At 37.9% G+C, this 25,554-nt stretch overlaps 1 protein-coding gene and 1 long non-coding RNA gene across 6 annotated transcripts; one reads left to right on the top strand and one right to left on the bottom strand.

The window, feature by feature from the left end:
- Window positions 1-493: 493 nt before the first annotated feature.
- Window positions 494-24,451, bottom strand: Ppm1k (protein phosphatase, Mg2+/Mn2+ dependent 1K). Of its 5 annotated transcripts, none has more exons than XM_040293096.2 (8): window positions 24,165-24,447; window positions 16,898-17,011; window positions 15,952-16,460; window positions 14,712-14,812; window positions 7,475-7,640; window positions 6,991-7,135; window positions 5,918-6,052; window positions 494-4,948 (listed from the first exon to the last, which is right to left on the bottom strand). In XM_040293096.2, exons 3-8 carry the CDS (start codon window positions 16,389-16,391, stop codon window positions 4,817-4,819), a joined length of 1,119 nt encoding a protein of 372 aa, XP_040149030.2. In that variant the 5' UTR covers window positions 16,392-16,460; window positions 16,898-17,011; window positions 24,165-24,447; the 3' UTR covers window positions 494-4,816. The 5 variants fall into 5 exon arrangements, with proteins under 5 accessions (XP_040149030.2, XP_077878057.1, XP_013219339.2 ...); XM_078021931.1 differs by lacking the exon at window positions 24,165-24,447 and adding an exon at window positions 23,112-23,245; XM_013363885.4 differs by lacking the exon at window positions 16,898-17,011.
- On the top strand, window positions 23,379-25,092 carry LOC144366903 (uncharacterized). Its single transcript, XR_013426080.1, has 2 exons — window positions 23,379-23,897; window positions 24,343-25,092. It is a non-coding gene; the product is annotated as an uncharacterized LOC144366903 (long non-coding RNA).
- Window positions 25,093-25,554: the final 462 nt, after the last annotated feature.

The following is a 25,554-nucleotide window of genomic DNA, read 5'->3' as shown; positions in this document are numbered from 1 at the left end:
GGACTTATTGTGTAAGAGGTCCTTGTGTCTATGGAGTACAAATAATTATGTTTTATTTTATCAATGACAGATCAAAAACAGCTTATGTTACAAGCATAATCCTGAATTCTGTAGCATCATTGCCAAACATCTGTTTCTAACTTTTATTATGGACATGCTGCAGTAAAATATATCACAAAACTTTTGAAACTATAGGCAAATCATTATTAGAAATCATCATGACATGTTCCCTTTGATGTACTATAAAATGTTTTGGAAGATGGAAATAAGAAATGAATTTTGCTTTCGACAAAGCAAAAAGACTTGAACTCGGTAAGAGCATATCTTTTTTCCCCCAAAGCTTCTTCACCTTAATTTGTAAACATTCAGAATTTGGCTACTAAAAGCAGTTTCCAACTCACTCATTGACTCTGATGGTTTTTTAATGTTCACATAATCAAACACATAATAAACACTGGACAGTCTTGTTTTCAATAAAAAACACAGTTGGACATTTTAAAAGTCTTTGATGCATGGTTTTATTAGAATATTTCAACAACAAAATATGTGATTTCTGCTTGTTCACAGTCACTCTAACTTATAGTTAAAACAGTCTAAGCAGCATCTACATCAGCTCACTTCAAGAGGCACTACACACCAAGTAGTACTTCGGCAAATTATAAAACACAAGAGCACTTCTATAGAGAATTAATTTGGGACATCAGGCTGCAAGATTCTGCACTGGAATCCAATGGAGATGAGTCATTCTGACAGGTGGAATACCTCCACACTCGCCCAGCCCAGAACACAGAGCACCACCACCAATGCACCATTTCAACCATTTAATAATCAACAGGAGCTGCCAGAGAGTCAATTGGTCTCATCCCAGATGCCAAAAGCAAAAGTCAAGCCATCACCATTGGTTCAGTCACCTTGTAAAGACATGAGTTTTAATTTCTGCTTAAGTTATCCATATAAGGTTCTCTGAGAAATACAATCAAATGTAACCCAACCCAAACTCATGTGGCTCTTTACAGCCACAGGTATGTGAAACCCCTTGAGAAGCTAAAGGAAAATACAACACCTGTCTCTGATTAACAGTTTAATGCTACACTTCAACTCCCTCAACCCCCCCTTAAAGCATTTTCTTACTGTCCTGTTACCATGACATTAAATCTATGCCCATTCTTAGAAACTAAATGTCTTGTCCAGTTTTTGAAAGTTAGCATAGACCTACTCAATTTTCTAGTAACATTCTAAAAAAAAAATATTACATTCCATTTTATAAAATAATTTCTATATTTTAAAGTGTATGCTACTAATTCTTCAAAGTGATCTTTTTAATGTTGGAACTCGGGGAAAATTCACTTCATAAAGTACAAAGAATCAAAACTGATCCCTCCCAAATGGCTGTTTTTTCCAGAAAAGTAGAAAAGACTTTGAAGCACTTAAGAAACACCAAGATCTCTATCAAATGAACAGTTGATAGAGAGCAGGAGATTTGGGGTTTTTGTATTTTGGTGGTATTAAGGATTGAACCCAGGATCTCATGCATGCTGTGCAATTACTCTACCACTGAGCAACCTCACCGGTCCTTCTTATTTTGAGACAGGGTCTTACTAAGTTGCCCAGACTGGCCTTCAACTTGTGAACCTCCTGCTTCAGCCTCTTAAGTCACTGGGATTACAGTCCTGCATCAATACAGGCCTGATTGTATTTATTACTGAATATATAAACACTGGAGAACTTACACTTGTAAAAAGTCACAATGATTTTAAGAATATTTCACCTTATTTGGCAAGTAGTTGGACAATGTAGAAAGATGATTTATATCCTACTCATAAATGAAAGGCAAACATAAAAATAATTGATGTTATATAATTTACACCATGTCTATACCTATATGGCAAATTCAGTTATAACTAAAAAACTATATTAGAAGTGTTTGTTTTTTCCTTCTATTTGCATAATTTCTATTAGCAGACTTAGAGGCTTAATACATTTATGCTTATCTTTTATGGATTATGATAATCAACATATTACATTATACTCTTAAGCATATGTTTTATGCTTATTCAAGGTTGACTTAGGGTTTTGAAACTTTTCCAGGTGAAACAGAGTCGAGTGTACCCAATACCACCTTGCTACAAATTCTTCTTGGTTAAACATAGCAACTCACCTCACTCCATTAATGACACTTAGAACTTTGAACTTGAAAATATCACTGAGTAAAAGACAGAAATAGTCACGTGAATAATTCAAAACAAAAGTGAAATGTGCATCTTTAGAATGTCATTGTTGTGCTTCAGAGTTCCCCTTTGCCTGTGAGTTTGGAAATTCTCCATGCTCCTAAATGTAGGTTCCAAATTTCTGTTCCATGGTCTGAATCAGAAAGGGAAAGAAATTTCCCACCTTTTAGAGTCTTTCTTCGGTGTCCCACCTTTCAGACTTCAAGAAGCAGACTACATTCTTTCCTGTAATATTTTTCCTGTTTTTACCTTATTATCTTAAAAAAATACCTGAAAAAATTATTTAGCATTTTTTTCCCCAAAGGACAATTCCTAATTATATCAGGCAGGAAAACAAGATTTATTTTCTTCCATTTCCCCAAAGTTGAGAAGATGTAAGTATTTATATTGAATCCTCTTCTTCCTAAATAATGCCTTAAACAAAGCTGAAAGAAAGAAAAAAATCAACCTTGAAAACTAAAAGTTGAAGATACACACTACATTGAATGTTTTTCATATCTTTTTTTAAAAATTTCTACCACAAAATTCCATGTCATTCTTAATTCTCAGTATTTTTCTCACATCCTTTATTTTTATATTCAAATTACCACATAACAATGTAGCTTCAACATGCTGGCTCTGCTCCTGGTTCTCCAGATAAATTACCCAAAATAAAGTGCCTCCTATAGTCATTCTTAATCTGTGTGCTCACCTGTCTATAACCACTGATTCTCCACTATAGAAGAGCTATGCTCAGTTTTCCCATCATCCTTAGGGATAAATGTATGGATAATTTAAACCTAACTGTTGAAGGAGCTATGAAAGATTGTTCCCTTTCATTTCATATTACTTCAAAATATACATATATACACACAACACACATATAACCAATTCACAAAGTCTGCAAAAACAAACCGCAGATGTTATTCCAAATACACAGGGAGATTCACAGCTTAACAGCAAACTCACATGCAGATATAAAGCATAGTGTTACATTCTAAATCACATAGCAAGATGAAATACAGAATGCTTTAATATATGTCTGTTTTAGATTTATTCTTTCTCTTAAGTCTTAGAAATGAGGAAAACAGAGACATAAACCTCAAGCTATGTCTGTAATAGTAATATCAGTCAATGTGGTATTATTTTTACTAACAAAATATCCAACTTGTTGACTCTATAAAAAAAAGATACATACTATATTCAAAACAAAAACCATAAAGTTAGAGATAACCAATGGAAACTTCATAAAAAATATTCGATACTGTGAGTTTGTCAGTATTTAACTTTGTGTTGTTTTGACCAAAATATCCTAAGCCTGTGCATTCTTTTCTGATATTAAATAATAGTCACATCTGAGTGCTCTTTTTTTTTCCTTTTTTCTTTTAGCGGGGGATACCAGGGATTGAACCCAGGGTCTCTCAAAAGCACATACAATATTACTGAGCTACCCACCAAAACCCAGGAATACTCACATCTATATAACATTAATAACTACATAAAAATAGGAATGAATGGGGAGAGAGCTGTTGATAGTTGAAAGATAGAAGTATATGTTTATAAATATGTATACAATTTAGTAATTATAATGCACCAATAAAAAATATGAGAAAAATGTATTAGAATTTAGTGAGGTCACCTAAATGGATTTCTTTTGCATGGTTAAATCTACATACCAGTGGTCCAGAATAAAAAATGTGGTAACAAAGAACCCAGTTTTCACCTGTGCTCTTTGATATTATTATTAAAAATAAACACTGGTAAGTGAGCCATAGTGGTGTGCCCTTATAGTGGTGTGCCCCTAAAGTCCCAGATACACAGGAAATTGAGGCAGGACAATTACTTGAGCCCAGAAGTTCAGGGCCAGCTGGGGCAACACTGTAAGAGCCCATCTCTATTTAAAAAAAAAAAAAAAGAAAAGAAAAGAAAAGAAAAATAAAAAAGTTGCAGATAACACCTTGAATAGCTGTCAAAATATAGAAAAACTTTAGGAACCTGCTCAAATGAATAAAGAACAAAAAAAGATGAAAAGAAACCATAGCTGCCTAAGAGATAAAAATTAGAAATTTATGTGCAAAGCCCTGGGTTTGATCCCCAGCACCACAACCGCACAAACACAGAGAAATGTTCCACTCATCAAGCCTGGCACGGTGGCCCATACCTGTCATTCCAACATCGTGGGAGGCTCTCAGCAATTTAGTGAGACCCCTAGCAACTTAGCAAGACCCTGTCTTAAAAGAAAAAATTATAAGGGCTGGGGATGTAGCTCAGTGGTAAAGCACCCCGGGGTTCAATCCCCAGAAACAAAACCAAAACAAAAAAAACCTATAACACTTATCAAGCACACCAAAACCACTTCTCATTTGCCCACTCAACTTAGAGACTCACACTAGCTTAATTATACATATTTTTATACTGAGCATGAGCAGGTGAACATAAATGTGATGGGTATTTATGAAAATACCTCTACATAAATGGTTATTAAGTTTACTCAGACTTGTGTATTGATCTAGCGACTCACTGCTGTAGGTAACATTTTTTATCTTATTAGTTTCTTGACACGCTCAGCAAAACAATATTGCACAGAAACTCAAAGTCCAAGGAAGCGATCAGGCCCAACGTCCACTGGAGGCGAAGCTTCTGCTGAATGAGAAGTTGATTTCAGAGTTCTTGTATTTTCCCCAGGCACCGAAAGGCACTACTACTGCTGTACTGTTATCTTCAGTACCATACTGTATGGCCTACAAAGTTTGCCAAGAAAGAAGAGAAAACATGGGAATTCAGAGTTTGTGCAAAGGAAAAAAAAAAAAAAGTCTTTCCCTTAGAAAGCCAAACTGCTTTCTAGGTACAGTTACTAAGTGCAAATATTTCACAATGGTTTATGATACTTTTACCCTGTGTCAATGCCCCACAAGGTTATTAAATTGCACATGGAATAACAGATGACCCCAAACATCCTCATTTACTATATTATATGTCTTAATTACAAATATTATCACTTAAAAGTTTAGGATAAATTTGGCCCCTCCATTCAAAATATAAATATTGGAAATGCAAAAAATAGCTGTTGAATTAAAGCATGATCAGTGATGGTTCTAACTTAGAATTGCTAGCACCACTATCCATTAGAACAGAATATTAAACAGCACAATGCAGTGTTTCACGTTCTTTACTGGATATTACTTAGTGGTTGTGTGTTAGCTCTGATTGACACAGTCCCGTCCATTCACCTTTTAGTAATTTGGTCTTTTTCACACATGTTCTGACATGTGGACTCTGTACCTCAGTTTTTCTCATCTGTAAAAAGTTTCAACCTCAAAGGCAACATGATGATTACATGAGTTAACACATGTGAACAGAATAGTGTCTGAGAGTGATATATTGGTTGGCTATTATTGCTGCTACTAACATTTCAAGGTATACACAAGGTCAAAACACAAAGCAAACACTTTTCCTTGGCATATTAATTTTTCTTAACTACTTGGGCAAATGGTAAAAACTTGCTCATTGGAAATAATATGGAATCAAGTGTAAAACTCATAGTAACACCTAAGCTAAAATTCAAGATTTCAAAGAAATCTCAAGTTTAAAATCTCAAGTGGTTATCAGAGTGAAAACCACTATGGGCTGCACAGATACCACTTGCCTGGGATTGTCTATTACCCTCCTCCCCCTATGTAAGATCCTTAGAAGAAACTCTGCCATGTCACCTGTTCAGTCACTGCATGGGCAGCTTCATTAGGATCGTGACACTGATTGATAAAGTTACAAATCTCTTGACTGTTCACCATGAAGTTAATTCCATCTGTGGTGAGGACCAGGAAGCTATCATCAGCATGCTGGAGCTACAATCAGAATCCAATGCAGATCAATATAAATTAGACTCTACCTCAGAATGATCTTGGTATTTTGAAGATTTTATCTGTTTTGCTTAATGCCATCTGTGTAAGGGTTTATTGGCAAACAGTGAAAATGCAAGAAGTCTCAACCACCACCAAGGATAAACCAAACATTGGCTTAGTAATACCCCCCCCCCAAAAAAGACAACCAATTGCTAAGATAAACCTGAGTTTGATCCTGCCTCTATTATGCAACTGGGTCAGGACTTTTTAGCATTTAAAATTGTGGGTCTCTGTATGTGCTTTAGACTTCTATATGCCTTAGATTTGTTTCCTTGTGAAATGAGGATAATATTACCTTTTTTGAACAGACCTTAGCACATAGTAAAACCTACAAAAGTACTTGTTACATAAAATGAGTACAAATGGCATGTAAGATGTGAAAGAAACCCTTCATACAAATAATAAACATTTGCTGCCTCTATTGGAAGCTTGTAGCATACTATGCTAGGCACTGTAGTTGGCTCAAGGGTTTCAGAGGAAGAAGTTTCAAATCCTAGACTCGGTGTATACTGGGGAAGTTTAGGGCAACAGATGCACTAATGCCACAAAAATAGAGGTGAGTGATAACTGAGCATGTGGAGAAGAGAAGCCAAGGACAGCTTCCAAGCTGAGATGACCCAAAGGATCGGGTGCCAGGGTGGGTAAAAGAGCCATTCTATGAGAATTCCACAGCTGGGTGAAACACAGACCAGAAACTTTGTCATGTATCAGGCCAGGAAAGTAGTATCTCATTTTACCTGAAAAGTTTATCTTTCCATAAAATACATCCCCTTTAAAAACCATTCTGGCCTCAGTTAAATCTTCTAAGAAAGCCTACAGCTGGAAACAATCCTGCATTCGTGCATTGTATATCTATCAAGTGCTTGCAAATCCTCTCTTACCTTAATTCTCTTTGTTTCAGGTTCTGCTATCACACCACTGGCTTTAAGATCCAAATCACCAATACTCCTTGTCATTGCAAGTCTGCCATTTACATGAGGCTGTCCCACACTATTCCAAGCAACAAAACCACCACATTTCTTGATCCTGGTCAAGAAAACATTAAAAAACTGAAGACATATATATAGAAAATTTTTATATAATACAAAGGGCAAAAGAGCTATTCTACCAGAATCCCATAGCTGGAATTAATATACAAATATATATATACACAGAGTCAATATTAAATGTAAGCATGACATCAGTCAAAAATGCAAAATCTAGGCCAGGCGCAGTGTAACTCAGTGGTAGAGTGCTTACCTAGCATAAGCAAGGCCCTGGGCTTAATCCCAGCCCAGTAAAAATAGAAAAGAAAGCAAGATTTCATTTCTATCTTGAACTATAAGCATTATCCACATTAGAATGACTGATCCATGATGTCAGTACCTTTCTTTTTCATCTTTTCTTTCTGGAGTATGGTCAATGGTCAGCTTCATGGGTTTCCCTTTTCTACACAAGATAGCCCGGCTGTCCCCAACACTGGCTACAACCAGTTCAATACCATCTCGCAACAGGGCTACTGTGGCAGTAGTCCCAGAGGTCAGAAGGGTTGCTATAATATTATGAAAAAGAGAAGGAGTTAGCGGTAGTCAGATGATTGGATACAGAATTTTAAATTTCAAAATAAAACACAAGCATGATATACTAGTGCTAGGGTGGATCATTCTAATTTAACTACAGCTATGCAAATAAAATGCAAATAAACTATGTAAGTAACAGCATGCAGAGAAACAAGGACTTAATTCAGTAACAAGGCTCCATGCAAACAGAAAAGGTAGGTAACCTAATTAGGTAAACAATGCTTCACTGTCTCCAAATAGCTCCTGTTCATATAAAGTAGAACTGATGTGAATTTAATGTGTGTATTAAATGTGTCAAGACCAAAAGTATTAAAATGTAATTAAAAGTGGATACTATAATAGGATGACTTTTTCTACAATCATCTCTTTTAGGTTTTTCTCCTCCATTTCTTCTATTCTGTCAAAGTTCTATCAGCTAACAGACTTAATGAGACATGTCAAGGACATATCGTTTTTCTCTTCAAGTACCAGATTTTATATTCTTTCTAAAAAAAATCATTGAAGACTCACATTCTTTTCTGTTTATCTGTGCTCTCCTTAGATGAGAAACAAAGTTATAACCATCATTATACTAAACAAAGATTCGGGGACAGGAAATGAATTTCATTGTAGTTTCTCCCATAAACTTGTTATCAGCCCAGTTTGCTCCACAAAGATCTAATACACAGTCTGTGGGCAAACACAAGGGAGTACAGTCAACTGCTACTCCTGGGGTCCTTCCTGGGCCAGAGCATTCCAAGAATATTAATTTTCTTTTACTGAGATCAAAGAAAATTCAATCTCACTGGGCTAAGTTTCCATTATTTCCTATTGTAGTTCAAGTCCAACTGCATTTTATAATTTCCCTTTGATTTATTCTAACAGTGTCTGTCCTAAGTTTTACCATTTCTTAAAAGAATTTAAGGTGCATTGAGCCTTGCCAAAAGTGAGAATACAGAGAAACTATGAACTAAAAAATAAAGCAAAGTGGAAGAAATTGAAAGAGAGAACTTATTTAAAGCAGGTATTATCTCTGGTATCACTGTTAATTCTTTTTTGGGGGGCAAGGGAGTAGGTACCAGGGATTGAACTCAGGGACACTAGACCACTGAGTCACAACCCCAGCCCTATCTTGTATTTTATTTAGAGACAGGGTCTCACTGAGTTGCTTAGTGCCTCGTTTTGCTGAGGATGGCTTTGAATTAGCAATCCTCCTGCCTTAACCTCCCAAGCCACTGGGATTATAGACATGTGCCACTGTACCAGGCTAACATTGTTAATTCTTTAAAGCATCTAAAAAAAAATATTTAAATGATCATCCAAAACTGATTTTGACTTATTTAGTTATTTCATTTTATTTATTTATCTAGGTATTGGAAATTGAACCCAGTGGTACTTAGCCACTGAGTCACATCCCCAGCCCTTTATTTTTTATTATTGTGAGACAGGGTCTCGCTAAGTTGCGAAGGGCCCTGCTAAATTGCTGAGGCTGACCTCAATACTTGCAATACTCCTACCTCAGCCTCCCAAGTGGCTGGGATTATAGGTGTGCACCACCATGCCCAGTTAATTTTGATTTTAAAGGCAATTTTAGGGAAAATAAAGTACGTATTGATTTGACTGATTGAAAGTCAATCTTTATAAAAATTTCTTTTCAAAAAGGAAATTTTTAAAACTTTATCAGTATTGCATTTTGAAAGGAAATGTATACATAAGTAGATTTCCCAACCAGTATATTAAATGCCTGCTTTAATCAGAAAAGCAAAATGGAAAAACATAGTAAACTCTACTTAATTTTTCATAGTCATGCTGAATTTACTGTATCGAGAAATAGCATTTACAGTTGCACTATCTTCCCAATCATCTCTTGATTTTGGAACTGTTGTGTCAAAGTAATATTATTATGCAATGCTACAATATATTTTGTCATTGCACGGCATAAGTGTTTTGATATAAGCATCGGTGATGTTTACCTTACAAATAAAGATTAGCCTTGAGATAACTTTTAAGTTGAGATTAGCCAAACAACTATAAGACAATGGAATCTTTTATACAAAAATGAAATCTTTATAATTTAGCCAACTGTATTATTTTCAAATTATTTAAAAGAGCCAGGCAAGAAAATACAGGCATGTACTCAAATGCTACCTGTCCAAGGAATTTTGTATTCCTCCCCTTTGTCTAAACCTTTAGCGACAGCTGTTTAAAAAGTGGTCCTTCATTGGTCATGACGACAGTTGAAATTTCATAAATGAAAGTTCAGTTGCTTAGGCTTGTCATTCATGACTCTGCCACCTAGAACTTTAATAAAAGAGCTTGAGTTTTTAATCAACTCACATTCACAGTTCCAAAATCCCAGGATTTATGGGTAAAGTTTTCAAAACTAACTGTTGATTCTGGTATGCTAAGCATTCTAAGAATATAAATAGTAAATCAGCATTTATTTTCATTTAACATTTAACAGGGAAGCAAAAATTCTCACTTTTTGCCCTAACAACAAGACTATAAAACTAAGACATCTTTCAATAAGTTCTTAACACTCACTGGACAATTTCTACTGCAAGTCATCTCAACTAATGGGACAAAAGGATGTGGGAGCCTTCCAGTAGTCCAGGCTAGGAACCGCTGGACTCCTTCACCTGAGACAAAATTAAGCAGATCTCTCTTTCCACTGAAGCCCAGCATATAGTGTCCACGGGCTCCAGGTCTAGAGCTGCTGACCAGGCACAGTTCTCTGCCACAAATAACACGCACAGAGGCAAGTAGGAAATTCACCCAGGAATTGTGCTCAAACATTACAAACCTGCGACACAGGGGAGGGCAGAGAAAGAGCTGCAAAATAAGGGGAAGGGTTTTTATTTTGGTGAAAATTTCACTAGCAAATTACATAATATTCCAGGAGATGCCAAGTCAATGATTCCAAAACTCAAGTTTGCTCAGTTTGGTGGTATTTTGTAGTTGAGTCTATTTTTGTTCATCACAGATTAACGCTTCTTAGTTTTGCAATTTCCAAGATAGGAAAAAAACCTGTATGTGAATGCATCTGTACCAGAACACACCAGTGATGACACAAACATATATCCACATGCTCAAACTCATACACACAAACGCATACACACGACACACTTAAATATTTGGTCTTCAACAAAGTAAATCAGTACTTCCACTGAGTCAGAAAAAAATGCACTGTAAATTTGTTTAGTAGAAATATCAGAATTGTCCCAATAACAAAAAGGTAAATTTATCGTTCCAACACTGAATAATTTGTATATGACAAGCAGTCATGGTTAAAGAATGTGAACTACAGTATACCACCAAATTACTGGAACTTAAATATATACCAAGAAGGAATCAAAGCACCTCCTATGCCAGATATAGGATTTCACACATTTGTTAAGGGTACAGGGATTTGGTATCTAAAAGCAATGTTTTTAGCAGAATAATTAATTTTAATTCCTTATTTAAATAAAAGCTAGTAAGGCCCTTGAGCTTATGTGAAGCCCCGGGTTCCATCTCCAGAACCACAAAAAAAAAAAAAAAAAAGAAGAAGAAGAAAAAAAAAACTGAATCAACTCCAGTCCCTGACATGTTTATAACACGTTTATAATTTTATATAAATCCGATATTTCTGCAGCTCTCTCTTTTCCCCAGTGTTGCAGGTCAACACAACAGAAGAAAAATGATCACAATTTTGAATAGCAACATAAAAAGTCAAAGCTGTATTTTTCAAAGTACATTAATCCCCAGTAATTATTCAACTATGAAAATAATAACATATAAATTAATACTTATTAAAAATGGGTGTTCTAGACACATATGACTCATGAATACCAAAATCAAAGTAATGAGCAGAAGCAGTAACAGCAAAATAAGAACATCTCTTCAATGCTGTCCCTATTTTTTTTTTCTATTCAGTGACTCCCACCATAAGAAGGGTATTCAAAAATGTTGGGGGTGCAGGTCAGCGGCGGAGTGCTAATATGACCAAGGCGCTGGATTCACTCCCCAGCATCTCAAAAAAAAAAAAAAAATGAGTTGCATTTTATTGCCTTGGTTATTTTTGCTTAATTCTTCCATAAAGTCATGATATGAAGAGCAAAGATGTTTCCCATGAAACTCACAGTGCTGTCATCAATGTCTCCCACTCTGAGTGTCAGAGCAAGTCTTCTGTTTTTGATCCATTTGTCCCTTGGGGAGCTTTACTGCTTTCAAAGTTTAAGCAATCTAGAAACACTCTGAAGAGTTCATAGGACATAGAGGATTATAATTTAAGTTCTCTCCCACCTGGTTTAAGTGACTATTTCTAAACAATAGAGTAACAGGATATCATTTGAATTTACAGGCTGGTTTCACTATGTGTAAAAACACACATTACTGGTATGAATTGAGTACAAAAAGAATTCCAAGTTGGTGATAAAAAGGGTTGAGGATATAGCTCACTGGTACAACATTTGTCTAGCTTATGTGAAGCCCTGGGTTCTATCTCCAGAACCTCAAAAAGAAAGAAAGAAAGAAAAAAAAAAAAAAACTGAATCAACTCCAGTCCCTGACCTTACAGGAAAGGTTAAAAGGAGTGAAAATGGTGCTGATGCAAAAAAAAGAGAAACCATAGAATGAGAGAATTTTCCTTAGTTGGTGCAAGTTCTGCTTACGCAGGCCTAAAAGAATATTATCTACTCTTATAATACTGATACTGCTTCAATTCTTATTAGAAATTTTAATTATTTTGAACCTAAATGACCATGAAATCTGAATGACATAGGCTTGTTTTTTTTCAACCCTCAAACTGTAAAGTTAATAGCATTCTAACTTTAGTGGCTTTAATATATTTGATAAAATAGGCCCCCAATACCAAAAGGCAAGTTTTGTCATCTCTGAGGATTTGGCAACTTATTAAGAATAAATTTTTAAAATGTTCTCAAAATACTGTTTTTTCAAAACCACAGGTTAAGAAACCTCTAAGAATAAAAACACAATAATATTTAATGACAATGTTATCATAGCCTTTTTAAAAAATAATGCACTAAGCATCCTTCTATCTTGCTCCATTAAATTTTCAAACAAAATGACCATTAAATGAAATGTAAATTTTAAGACATCTATATTAAAGTTCTGGGATCATATACTTTAAAGTACATAACTAAATTAAACAATATATTCCAATTTCATTGTTAGGAGTAAATTATATTTTATTATTAATTTCTTTATACAACTATTTGAAAGTTTCTATATTAAAGTTTTAAATAAATAAAATATTCAAGTTTTAAATAAATGCTCCAAATTCAAAATGACTTGATTATAATTTATTGTTAATAAATTAAAGGCTACCTCACAAACTTTATACCAAATCTAGTATTGATGGTTTTCTGCATCTACATTGATCAGATCCTTTTCAAAACAGCTGACTGCACCCATGAAGGGTTAACAACACATTTGGTGGTTGGCCTTGTGACCCATTCTCTTCTGCAAACCTTGCCCAGTAGTCTGCAGCTGTTTGCAGAACAGCTGGGGCACATCACAGGCACTACTTCTCGTTGTGTGTGACAACCAAACTCACAGCCAACCTGGTAATGGACGAAATAAAAGCATACCAAAATTCAGAGTTATACATATGAAACTACAAGAATTTTTTTTCTTCTCTTCTTCATGGGTTTCACCCATCAGGAACAAGAGCTAAATCTAATGCATAAAATTCCCCCTCTCTTAAAATCCATCTTCTTAAAGGTAAGGTGGAATGCAAGAGAGGAGAAAATGGGCCTGAATAATCTACACACTAAAAAGATTAATCTCTGAACAAAAGGAGATGGGGTTGTGATGGGAAGTTTCTCAAGAAAGAGCAGGGAAGGGCTGGGGGTGTAGCTCCATGGTAGAGCACTTGCTTAACATGCTCAGGCCCTGGGCTTGACAGTGCAGGTTGCAGGTGGAGAGCAGGATGATCTCAAGATGGGGAACAGAGCCATCCCAGAGTCACCTTCTCCCCTCCTCATCAATAAATATGCACATGAGAGAGGCCTGGCTGGGTGCCAGGAAAGTCCCAGCTAATCTGAAATGACATCTGTCTTTCAGTTTCAGTTCCATATCTATGAAATGGGGAAAATTTTCCATTCCTTGCACTCCAACTGAGAATGACATTTCTCTGGTGCAATTTTTAAAGAAAAAGAGGAAACCAAAAAAGATTAATAATATCACTGCACAATTCATTTTCACTCTGGGGACATGGCTCAGTGTTTGAGCACTTGCCTGGCATGCACATGGTACTGGGTTCAATCTCCAGCATCACAAAAAGAAAAAAAATAATAACAATTCATTTTCAAATCAGTTATGAGGCATATATTCCATGACTGCAGCAGAAGTATTCAAGGTTAAGTTCAGGGACAAAGGATTCTGGCTAGCTGACTAGAAAACATTTGGCTACATTTTCCTGAAATGGTTTTGATAAATTTAGTCAAAACCAGAAACATTTTACTTTCAAAATTTAAGGACACAGCTTACACAAACTTTTAAATTCAGTTGGCATGCCCTTATGTTTAACAAAAACAAAAATACCACTAGCTACCATAGGACAGCTGCAAGATGGAGCTTTTTTAAGAAGTGGAGAAAAATATCTTCCTCCTGATTATACAAATTAATGCATATAAGTCATTTCCTTTCTTATTTAGCATCTATTAGCTATTTTCTTCTTGTCTAAACAATTACCATCCAAGCCAGATATGATTACCCTATAGACTTGCTCATTAGAACCATTCGAAAAAGAAAAACATTCTCTCACAGTATGGATATCTTTTCCACAAAACAAGAAATCAAACAAATTAACTATTTTTAAATCTTAAAAATTAAAATCCAATAACTAAACCATTTTGGAACTTCCCTTTCAAGTAAAAGGGAGGTACTGACATTAGTTCAGATTCTAAAGAGCATTAAAAGTGAATCTTTATATACAATCATTTCTAAATAAGCTTTCTTACAAATAAGTATTCATTAAAATTCCTACTCCCAAAGAGCTAAATTGTTGCCTTTTTACCAGCCTCTCCCAAGACATTGAGGAATGTGATTGTTTTACATACCATCAGCAGACAGATGGGCATGGCTTGCAAAGGCTTTATCTATTTCTAGAAAAGCCAAGGTCAACACAGTTTCCAAGTTCTTCTCCTTAGGGAGAAAATCCCTTTGAGGAAGGGAAAGAGAACACAGAACAATCATTTCACAATAGGTTTTCCTTTTTACAGTCACCTTACCAAGCAGACATTCCTCACAACAGATCTCATGACTTTCAGATGCTTACAACCCACCAGAGCGGCAATGTTCAGTGACCATCACTGACCAGTACTTAAGGTACTGTGATAAGCTGTTTTGTTCTTTTTGTTCTGAGAATAGTACTCAGGCCTTCCAAGCATGTGACAAGCTTTTAAGGACATGGTAAAGTGCTTGCCTAGAATGCATGAGGCCCTCGATTTGATGCCTAGCACCAAATAAATGAATGAGGCCCAAGTCCTTGTTCTTATAGAATTAATACTCACTCCCACAATCCTTAGAGGTCAAGAGTGCCACCATGGGCCAGGAATGGTGCCAGCGACTCAGGAAATCGAGAAGGGAGAATCCCTTGAGTCTAGGAGTTGGAGACCAGCATGGGCAATGGAGACCCCATTTCAAAAAAGAATTTTTTCATATAAACTTAAACCACTGAATTCTTTTGTGGAATGAGGTGAATTTTGCATAAGCCCACTAATGAACAGTATAACTAACCATATACAGGAAGACAAGAAACAGCACATGGTCATAACTCTGCCACATATATCCCCCTTTTAATTCTAGCAATAGCATGATCCTCAAAAATATAATAAGTGGGGTAAATGAAATATTTAAAGGGATTCAACATACCCACATTAAATGCATTTTCCACACACTAAGACCAATCATCCGAGGTCGAGTATTCAAAGCTATTACTATCAGTTAAAATTAAAATTGTCAATTGATTGTCAATTAAAATTATTAATCACTTACTATGTGCCATGCACTGATGGGAGTACATGCTTCTCATAAGTTATCTCATGTACTATCTACTAATTCACTTGAAATGATCATAAATCAAGTGCTGTCGAGTTTTCTGGTCAACGTTTTCCCCAAGGAGTTACTAAAATCATTAGCAATAGTGGCATGCTTAAATTACTGCTCATTCAAGAAGTGGCAGTGTGAAACCATGCAAGTAACTTGGTTTAACTGGACTCATCAGCTAAGGGGTGAACGTTTAAGTTTGGTGAAGCTTGGGGGAACTGCAAAGTCAAGAGTGAAAGCCATTGTACATACACAATACATTTCTCCATGTGGGTGTGACAGAAATCAGCCGCTGCAGGTCCCCCATGTCCATCATACACTGCAAAGTACAGGATCTCCTCTGTTAGCTGAGCAAAGCCAAACCGATCTTCATTCTCTTTCCGTTTGCCAATATGGGAAGAGCTGCCCACGTTTTCCAAGCTGATTTTGGGAATTGGCTTGCCATACTTAATGCTGGGTGGCAGCAGAATTGGCTCATCAATACGGTTATCCCAGATTCCAAAAGTGTCCCAGGTGGCTGGCCGTCCACTACCGTCAGGGTCAAACCGAGAAAACCTGGACTCTGAAGTGGAGCTGAGGCAGGGGGGTGACACACGCCTGTCCTCCTGCAACAGGCGGGAGCTCAGCAGCACTCTTCTTCTCACCTGGTTCCCACCACTTCTAACCAAAGTAATTAAGGCCGCTGTTGACATAACTCAACTCCACAGGCCTCAGTGGCAGCAAAGTCAACGGAACAATGGAATCTCTTCAAGAACAGGCAACTGGAAAATGAAAGACTTTGTCAGCAATTTTGAATATAAATGATCTATATTATAGGACATTACCAAACATGAAGGCCATAAAAGATCTGCCCGAAGTAGATATCATTTTTATGTTATATGTTTGGTAAACACCCAATAGACTACTTCCACGAATAATCAATAGGTTTGAGTTATGGGGACTCATGCTTGTAATCCCAGCTACTCTGTAAAACTGAGGCATGATTTCAAGACCAGCCTCAGCAACTTAGCAAGATCCCATCTCAAAATAAAAAAATTAAAATAGCTGGGGATGTAGCTCACTGGTAAAGCACCCTTGTATCAACCCCAGTACCAAAAAAAAAAAGAATCAATTTATCTATTCCATTTAGTATTCAAATTCTATAAAAATTTGAGTGTTCATATATATAGAATGTGTGCCTCTCAACACTTTCACTTACAGTCACTCCAGGATCTCATTAAAACACAGATTTTGTTTCAGTTGGTATGGGTGGGCTCTGAGATTCTGCATTTCTAACCAGCTCCCTGTTGATCCTGAAGGCAGCAGGCTACACCTGGAGTAGCAAGAATATAGAACTCAGCTATAAATAAACGTTCTTCCCTTCAAATTAACTCCATTGCTCTGAAGAAAAGGTAAGGGCAAATGTTAACAATAGCAACAAAATCTTTTTGTTTTTTTTGTTTTTTTTTTTGGCACTGCAGGGAATCAAACCCTGGGCCTCACCCATGCTAGGTAATGTGCTGCCACTGAGCTACATCTCAAACCAATACAGTCTGGCCTCAAAAGAGAAATAGGAGGGAAATAGATAAATGGCTAATAAACTATTTCCAATAGTTCTGTTCTTAAAGAGTGGACAAATTTTAGCCAAGATACCATGTAGGATACAAATGTTGTTTTGATTTTTCTCAACTGCAAACTGTGGACATTACATCATCAGGGTTAATGTAAATTGGTTTCTATACACACCCCTCCCCAGCTCACAGGTGAGCCAGTGCTGATGCTGTCCTTTGTGGAAGACATTCATGACAAGTGTGTGAGTTTGTGATCTCAGCAATCAGGAGGCACTACAATAATGACAAGCAGCCCTAATTTATAATCTATGCATTTACACCAACAGATGCAGCTCTCCTTTACCCCACCCAGCAGCCCAGCCACACCTGAGACTACATTTCCTTAAAATACTCCTGCTTAAATTCAATCCCAAAGGCTTTCTTGGCATTCCAGGATGTTATCAGGGGACTTCCGATATCCTTGCAGGAAGGGTTATGTTTCTGGTTGTTTTCCATACAAATACGGATCCAAGCAGAAACTCATCTCCTGAGTACTTAGTAGTGTTTCTTTTTTTTATTTATTTTTTTATTTTTGCAGTGGTGGGAAAGAACCCAGGGGCCACACACATGCTAGGCAAGCACTCTACAGCTGAACGGACATTCCTAGCCAGTTATTACTTTATGAATTAAAAATAAACTTCAGGTCATTTGTTTGTGATGCATGCCTGGAACCCCAGCTACTTGAGAGACTGAGGCAGGGCCATAGCAAGTTCAAGAACAAACTCACCAATTTATCAAGACCCTATCTCCAGCCTGGGACCGTGGCACATGCCTGTAATCCCAGCGGCTTGGGAGGCTGAGGCAAGAGGATTACAAATTCAAAACCAGCCCCAGCATCTAGCAAAGCCCTGTCTCCCAGTAAAAATAAAAAGGCATGGGGATGTGGCTCAGTGGTTAAGCACCCCTAGGTTCAATCCCCCATACCAAAACAAAAACCAAATAAACAAAAAAAAGTAAAAAAAGGAGGAAGCCCATACATGCATGCTAGCTCCGTTCTTGAGTGGGTATGTTTTTGCTGCTGCGGTCCCTGCCAACATCAGACCCCAGACTCTTCAGCCTTTGAACTCAAGCTCACACCAGCAACCATCGGAGGAGCTTAAAGGACTCAGACTCAGACTAGGCTGCATTACTGTTGCCTCTTGTTCTGAGGTGCCCAGCTTCTTGAACCGAACAGCTACTGGTTTCCCTGCTTCTCCAGCCTGCAGATGACCGTTGTGGGACTATCCAGTTTCTGATCATGAAATTCAATCTAATAAATCCCCTCTTATAATGATGTATCCATTCTATTGGTTCTGTTCCTCTAGAGCAGAGCCTACCTTCATAGAATTTAGAATAAACTTGGCAACCAATTCAATTAATGTATCATGAAAGACTTCAGGAACCATCCCTTCTTGGCTTTTCAGCTAAGATCATGCATAAGACTACAGTTCACTTCTTTTTATGACAATATTGGGGCAGGGGTGAGAGAGACATAGATGGCATCTCCAGTTAGCAAAGATAACTGATTGAAGATTGCGATGGTTTTGATAGGGTTTGTCCCCAAAGATTCATGAGTTGGAAGCTTGGTAGTGTTGAGGTGCTGGAACCCTTAAGAGGTGGAGCTTACTGAGAGGCCCTTAGGTCATTGAGTATGCTCTCAGAAGGAATTAGGGTAATTTTCATTGGCACTCAGTTCTCACCAGACCAAGATGTGCATGACCCCTAAATTGCTCTCTGGCTTCAATCTGGCCATGTGATCTTTCCCTCTTTCAAGTGCTCCTGCATTATAATGTCATCCACCAAGGTATCCTCACCAGAGCTGATGCCAATGACATGCCCTTGAACCTCCAGAACTCTGAGCTAAATAAACCTCTTTTCTTTATAAATTCAGCCAGCTTCGCCTATTTCATTTTAGCAACAGAAAACAGACAAACCTAAAAATCAAATTTTATTCAGCAACAATAACAATACAGGTGATGAGCTAATGAAGAAATTTCAAACGTCAATACAACCTAGCAAGTAATAGAAGTACTAATTAATAATGAAGATAATCCCAAAGCAGCTTTAAAACAGAGAGGAAAAAATAAAACTTAAATACATTTATTAGAACACACCACACACACACACACACACACACACACACACACACACATTTGAAAAGTACAACCGAGATGAGCAAAGTGCTACACTTTTGGCTTCAATCTAAAAGCATGCAAACCATATTTAGCCTTGGGCTACTTGGCAGTAATGCACCACCTCCTTTAAGGAAGGGTTATATCTAGAATTACAACCAGATAAATACTAAAGTTTCTCTGCAATGCTTCTAGGATACTCTTGCCCTTTATCTTTCTCTCTTACCCTCAAAAAAAAAAAAATTAAAGGATATAACTGCATTCTCAGCAGAACCACTATCCACTGGAAACATATATTTAAGAATAAAATAAAGGGCAAATTAGCCACAGTTTCTTTAAGTTGCATAGACTAGAATGAGTCATCAACTCTATCTCTTTATGTATTATCTACACAATTGCCTCAGAAAGTTGGCAGTTATAGAAAAGAATATACTTGAAAGAATATTGTTGACAAAAACTACATGTGAGCCTGATATATAGCTGGTTTATCAACTCGGAAAAACTAGGTCAGCATGACCTAGGCCAACAGGACACCGAAAGAAGTGGTTTCATTTCCTGTTCCACATGCAATGACACTAAATCCCACTAATCCTTTCCAGATTCCCAAGGAAAAAGCATCCACAGGTAACCTGTGTTCCCAAGCTAAACAACTTTAAATTAAACCTGCACATGTGCTCGGGCTGGAGCTCAGGGGTAGAGTGTGTGCTCAAAGTCCTGTGTTCAATCCCCTGCACTCAAAGACGAAAACCAAGCAACCAAAAATCTGCACATCAAGAAGGTTTGTTCCACAGCTTCAAACTTGGAAACCGCCATCACAGTTCCCCCAAGCCATCCAGATGCTCATAGACATGACTATGCACAGAAGAACAAGAGGAATAGCATCTGAGATGTGAAAAATAATAAAAATCTTTAAAACAAGAAATCAATATTTTTTATGACAGAAAGAGCAGAGAACAGATTGATAAACACATAAGAATTCTCTTCATTGGCTAGTTCAGCTAGGAACTAATTGCCAACTAAGAAACATAGTTACTCAGCAATCTTTCTGAGTAGGCAGGGCAGAATTATGCCAATTTTTTTTTTTTTTTTGGTAGGAGGGTGGCGGGGTGTACTGAGGATTGAACTCAACCACTGAGCCACATCCCCAGCCCCATTTTGTATTTTATTTAGAGACAGGGTCTCACGGAGTTGCTTAGCACCTTGCTTTTGCTGAGGCTGGCTTTGAACTAATGAGCCTCCTGCCTCAGCCTCCCAAGCATGCACCACTGCACCTGGCTATGCCAATCCTTTGATCAGAAATCAAGGCTAGCTTATTTTCATAAGCCATTTTAACAATTATATTCAAACTGTGGCATCATTTCACCCAAAGGATTCAAAGGACAGGAAGTAATTCTGTTTGGAAGCCCTTCAAACTCACAAAAATATGACAAGAGCAAAAGTTAAATGAACAAAAAACCTACTAGCACATCATGCACATATCATATTCTACTAGTAAAAAATAAACTTTAAAGACTATGGTAAGCAATAAAATAAACAACTCGACTGGAATCCTAGCAATGCCACATTTATATAATCAATCTAAAATATATTGCAGTCATATACAAAAATGAACAATCTCCTACCTAAACTATATTCCAAATTCCTATTTCCCAATAAAAACAAAAATGTATGGGTCACCACTTACTATAACCACATGAATTTTTAAAAACATGTGTGCGTTTATACACACATGCATGCGTGCACACACACACATCAATACCCCATGTATTCTAGTTCTTGTCAATAAGTAATTCCTGAAAATGTTTTCTTTTTTCATCATCTCCATATTGATTTGTGTGACCAAACTTTTCCCGTCTTCCTCTTCGATCTGATATGTTAACACTCTAGCACACATTAGTGACTAGAGAACAAAGTTGGTCTCTAAGTTAAAAATTCTGTCTGAATTTAAAAAAAAAAATCTAAATGACAAGAGGATCACAGCAGAGGTAAATAAATCGAGAGACCATAAGGATGTGCATAGATTATACATGAGAAAAAACCACACCCTGAGAACAGGAAACCTCAGGTGAAAAGCATCAGGAAAAGGAAAAAGTATAATTGGTTTTGGGTAAACTTCCTTTCCTTTTGCAGTGCTAGGGCTCAAATCTGGGACCTCCAGCATACTAGGGAAGTGCTTTACCACTGAGCCACTTCCTCAGTCCAGCTGTAGTAAATTTAAAAAAAAAAAAAATGGTTTTAAATAAAAGGGGAGGGCTGGGGATGTGGCTCAAGCAGTAGCGCGCTCGCCTGGCATGCATGCGTGCGGCCCGGGTTCGATCCTCAGCACCACATGCCAACAAAGATGTTATTTCCGCCAACTAAAAAATAAATATTTTTTTAAAAATCCTCTCTCTCTCTCTCTCTCTCTCTCTCTCTCTCTCTCCTCTCTCACTCTCTCTTTAAAAAAAAAAATAAAAAATAAAAAATAAATAAATAAAAGGGGAGCCAGACACTGTAGCAGGAACCCGTAATGCCAACTACCAGGGAGGCTGAGGCAAGAGTATCATAAGTTCAAGGCCAATCTGGGCAATTTACCAAAACTCTGTCTTAAAAAAATAAAATGGGCTGGGGATATAGCTCAGGGGTATAGTACCCTGGGCTTGATCCTTAGTACCAAAAATAAATAATTAATTAATTAATCTAAATTAAATTAAAAACAAAAGGAGAGAAGAAAAGAAAAGTCACATAGATAGCTACAAGTTTGGTCTCCCAATTTTATTTTTTATCTTCCTCCCACTTTATAACCTGTCATTGACTTAACACCTCAAGAGCTGTCCACACTTACTTCTGAGAAAGAATAGTGGCAAATCCTGTCATTGGCAGGCTTTGGCTTGGGGATTTGAGTTAAACTGTTTTTGAATGTTGAAATCAGGTCACAAGGGCAGTTTATTATTGTCATTTCAAGCACAAGTCAAAATTATTCAGGAGTACTAAAGATCAGTGTTACCAATACCTGCTTAGATTTTATGCCCCTGGGAAAAAAATTAAGAAACTATTTCTGAGTGATATTGGTCAAATTATATTGTTATGATGTATGTGTGTACAATTGATAATGTACGAATGTACAAATTTATAACAACAAATCCCATCAGTATGTACAAATATAATGTACCAATAAAAAATGTAGGAAAAAAAAAAAGAAAGTATTCCTGGCCATTATAAAGTGGCACTCAAGTATCTTTTTACAATGGAAACTAGGTCATTTTTAATGGTCCTGAATGAAGTATTTCTTTATTAACCTTTTTTTTATAAAAGAATCAGTGCACCCCCAATAAACTATAATAGTATGTAAACCTCCAGAATGTGTTTCAGCAGATTGGGATCTTAACGCCTTATCAGTACACTGCTGGAAGGAAATAAAAGGTACTAGTGTACCTGAAGAAAAAAAGAAAACAACAAACAAAAACTCCAATGATTCCCCTTAAGTTTAAGGAGAATATGCATTTAGATGTGTGAATAGTGAAAAGAATATAGAAACAGTGAAAAGTATTCATTATTCTCATTTGGTAGACCTTTTTAAACACTTTAGACCACATTCCAAATCTCTAACTTTATTCTTCATTTAAGAAGAATTTTCCTATACATTCTGTAAGATGCTACTAGCAGAGATGCCTGTGTGATCAAGTAGAAAGTGACTAAAGCTGCAAGAAAAAAATCATTAGCAAAAACTCACTAATTAAGATATTTCATGCTGCAAAGATGCATCTGTTTCCACTTTCTATACACTTCAACAGACACAGTTCCTTTCTTGCTGTTTTCAAGATCATTATGTCACTTGAGTAGTTCGTTCTGAAACCGCTCCACAGCCTTATTCTTCCCTCCTCTCTGCGTTAGAAGGATCAACCAGGCCTTACTGCAAATGTCCGGTCTGAAGCCCAGAAAGGCCAGTGGAGCCTCAGACTTCAATTCCCCTATTTCCAATTCCAGACTTGTCTCTGTCACCTCCTGTAAATAATCTACCGAAAGCAGTTATGGGGGGGGGGAAAAAAAGGCATCATTAGCCGCAAGGCCTTAGAGAGGCAATGCTCTCTTGGCAAAGCAATCCAAACCAATCAGGGTTCTGCATCCTTCTCCGTACCGATGTGAATAGGTCATCGTTGGACCATTCGGGATCTTGGCTCGTGGTCTCAGATAAGGAGCCAAAGTGACACGGGGCGTGCAGCCCTGCAGACAGCTGGGTTCCCCCCAACACCTTTCGCTGCCGCTGTCTCGGCCTCCCAGCCTCGGTCAGGACTGACAGACCCCGGTATCACCAAGTCTGACTCTAATGGATGGCTACACGACACTGACCCCTGCAGCATCCTTGCTTCAGAGGATTCGCCCTACGGGCCTTACAGTTGGGGAAACCAGGGCGGCCACCCTCCGCCTTCCTTCCTCAGTCCCTCCCTCCGACCTCGACCCACCCCAGCAGCCCTGCACGGGCGACTTCAGCCTGCAGTCAAGTTCAAGACCCAGCAAGGTCTGGTAGGAAACCCCAGCTGTTGGGGCGCAGCCAGGGTGGACCCCGCCCAGACAAGCTGCTCCAGACCTCGAAAGGGAAGAAAGACGCAGAGATCCCAGAGAGATGGGCCGTGGGGCTCGGGCTCGGAATTGAGGCTGGGGGAAATAAATCTATATTTTTCCTCCACCTTCTCGTGGAGTCATCCTCCCTTTAACTCTCCATTCCGGGGACCGCCAATAAATAACACCAACAGAAATAAATGAATTGCACTTTCTTGACTCTTACCTCGTAATGGCTAGTTCCCGGAAATTTCTTAGTTAGCTAACGAAGGGCAAAAGAGGGGCTTTCTTGATCGGTAAACAAGATCGCCTTCTTCGTTGTACTCTACCTCTGGAGCAAGCAATCAAAGGAGCCACTGCCTCATCTCCTGGTCAGTCTCGAAATTTTTTTTTTTTGCCCGCAGTTGGCCAGATGGAGAAGGGAAGTCTGTTCCCTCTGACTGACGGCAGCTCTGGCCAATCAACGCTTGGCGAGGAGGTGCTCCCATCTATAACCGCAGCTACTCACAGATCCCGAAAGGAACGAGCCTCCCGCAGCTGCAATTTGACTTCGCAGCCTTGCTGCAGCGCGCTGCAGAGCGACGTAGACTTGGACCAATAGCAGCTCGCGGAGGCGCCCCGCCCTCCCGAGGTCGGTGCAGCGCGCTCCAGCGGAGACAGTGGGTGGGGCAGGGAGATTTGGTACCTTGCCAGCGGTTGAAGGAGGGAGGTGTGTGGGGCCAGGGGGCGGTGGTTGTGACAACTAGGAAACCGATAAGGGCACTTTGCCTGGGCATTGAGCTTGAAAGGCATCTGGTTTCGTTCCTCGTTCTTTTGCAAATCGCCAGTGCAACGTTATTCATGGCTGAACAAACAGGCATTTTATGATCTCTTGGGATTGTTGATTCATTCATTCGACAAGCATTTCTATGTTCATGAAGGACCTCCTGAACGCCACCGGGCAGTACTAGGCACTGGAAATACAAACCTGACTCTGATAGACATGATCGCGGCCCTTAGAGAATTTACAGTCTAAGGGGAAAAGAGGGAGAAAACTAACAACTAGCATGTAAAAGATCAATCCTAGGGTTGGGTGGGGCTCAGTGGCAAAGCGCTCGCCTCCCAGGGGGTTCGATCCTCAGCACCACATAAAATAAATAAATAGATATATAGTCTGTTTTTGTCTATTTCTATTATTATTATTATTATTATTATTATTATTATTATTATTCTCTCTCTCTCTCTCTCTTCCACCCCCCCCACTGGACCACCTTATCATTTTCCCATTTTTCCTCTTCTTTCTAGTAATCGATCTCTGCTTCCTCCCTCATTTCCTTTCTTGCTTTTTTCCTCCCTTCCTTTTTTTTCTTTCCATTATTGCCAAAGAGATGCTTATTATTTCAAATCAGAAAACCTCTTTTTTCCTGAATAATTCACAGATTCTTTCCTCATAGCTGCTTCGACAACTCATAGTCACAATACTTGTGTTTAAATAAACAAATAAACAAACAAAATAAAGTTTCCATTTATAACTAAAAAAAAATTTTTTTAAAGATAAATCCTATCCAAGGAGGAAACAGAAGAGATATGAAGAATAAAGAGGGGTAGACTTCAGAAAGGGTGGTTACAAGAGTAGT

Source organism: Ictidomys tridecemlineatus, chromosome 9, assembly GCF_052094955.1.
Source record: "Ictidomys tridecemlineatus isolate mIctTri1 chromosome 9, mIctTri1.hap1, whole genome shotgun sequence".
Lineage (NCBI taxonomy): Eukaryota > Metazoa > Chordata > Mammalia > Rodentia > Sciuridae > Ictidomys > Ictidomys tridecemlineatus.
Note: the sequence above shows the minus strand (reverse complement) of the source record. Positions and strands in the feature narration are given on the sequence as shown.

Coding starts and splice junctions, on each gene's coding strand:
- Ppm1k (XM_040293096.2), bottom strand. CDS start 16,391: ATGTCAACAGCGGCCTTAATTACTTTGGTTAGAAGTGGTGGGAACCAG. Junction 7,136..7,474: donor AGAAAAGATGAAAAAGAAAG/GTACTGACATCA, acceptor TTTCTTGACCAG/GATCAAGAAATGTGGTGGTT. Junction 6,053..6,990: donor CTGAAACAAAGAGAATTAAG/GTAAGAGAGGAT, acceptor TTCTGATTGTAG/CTCCAGCATGCTGATGATAG.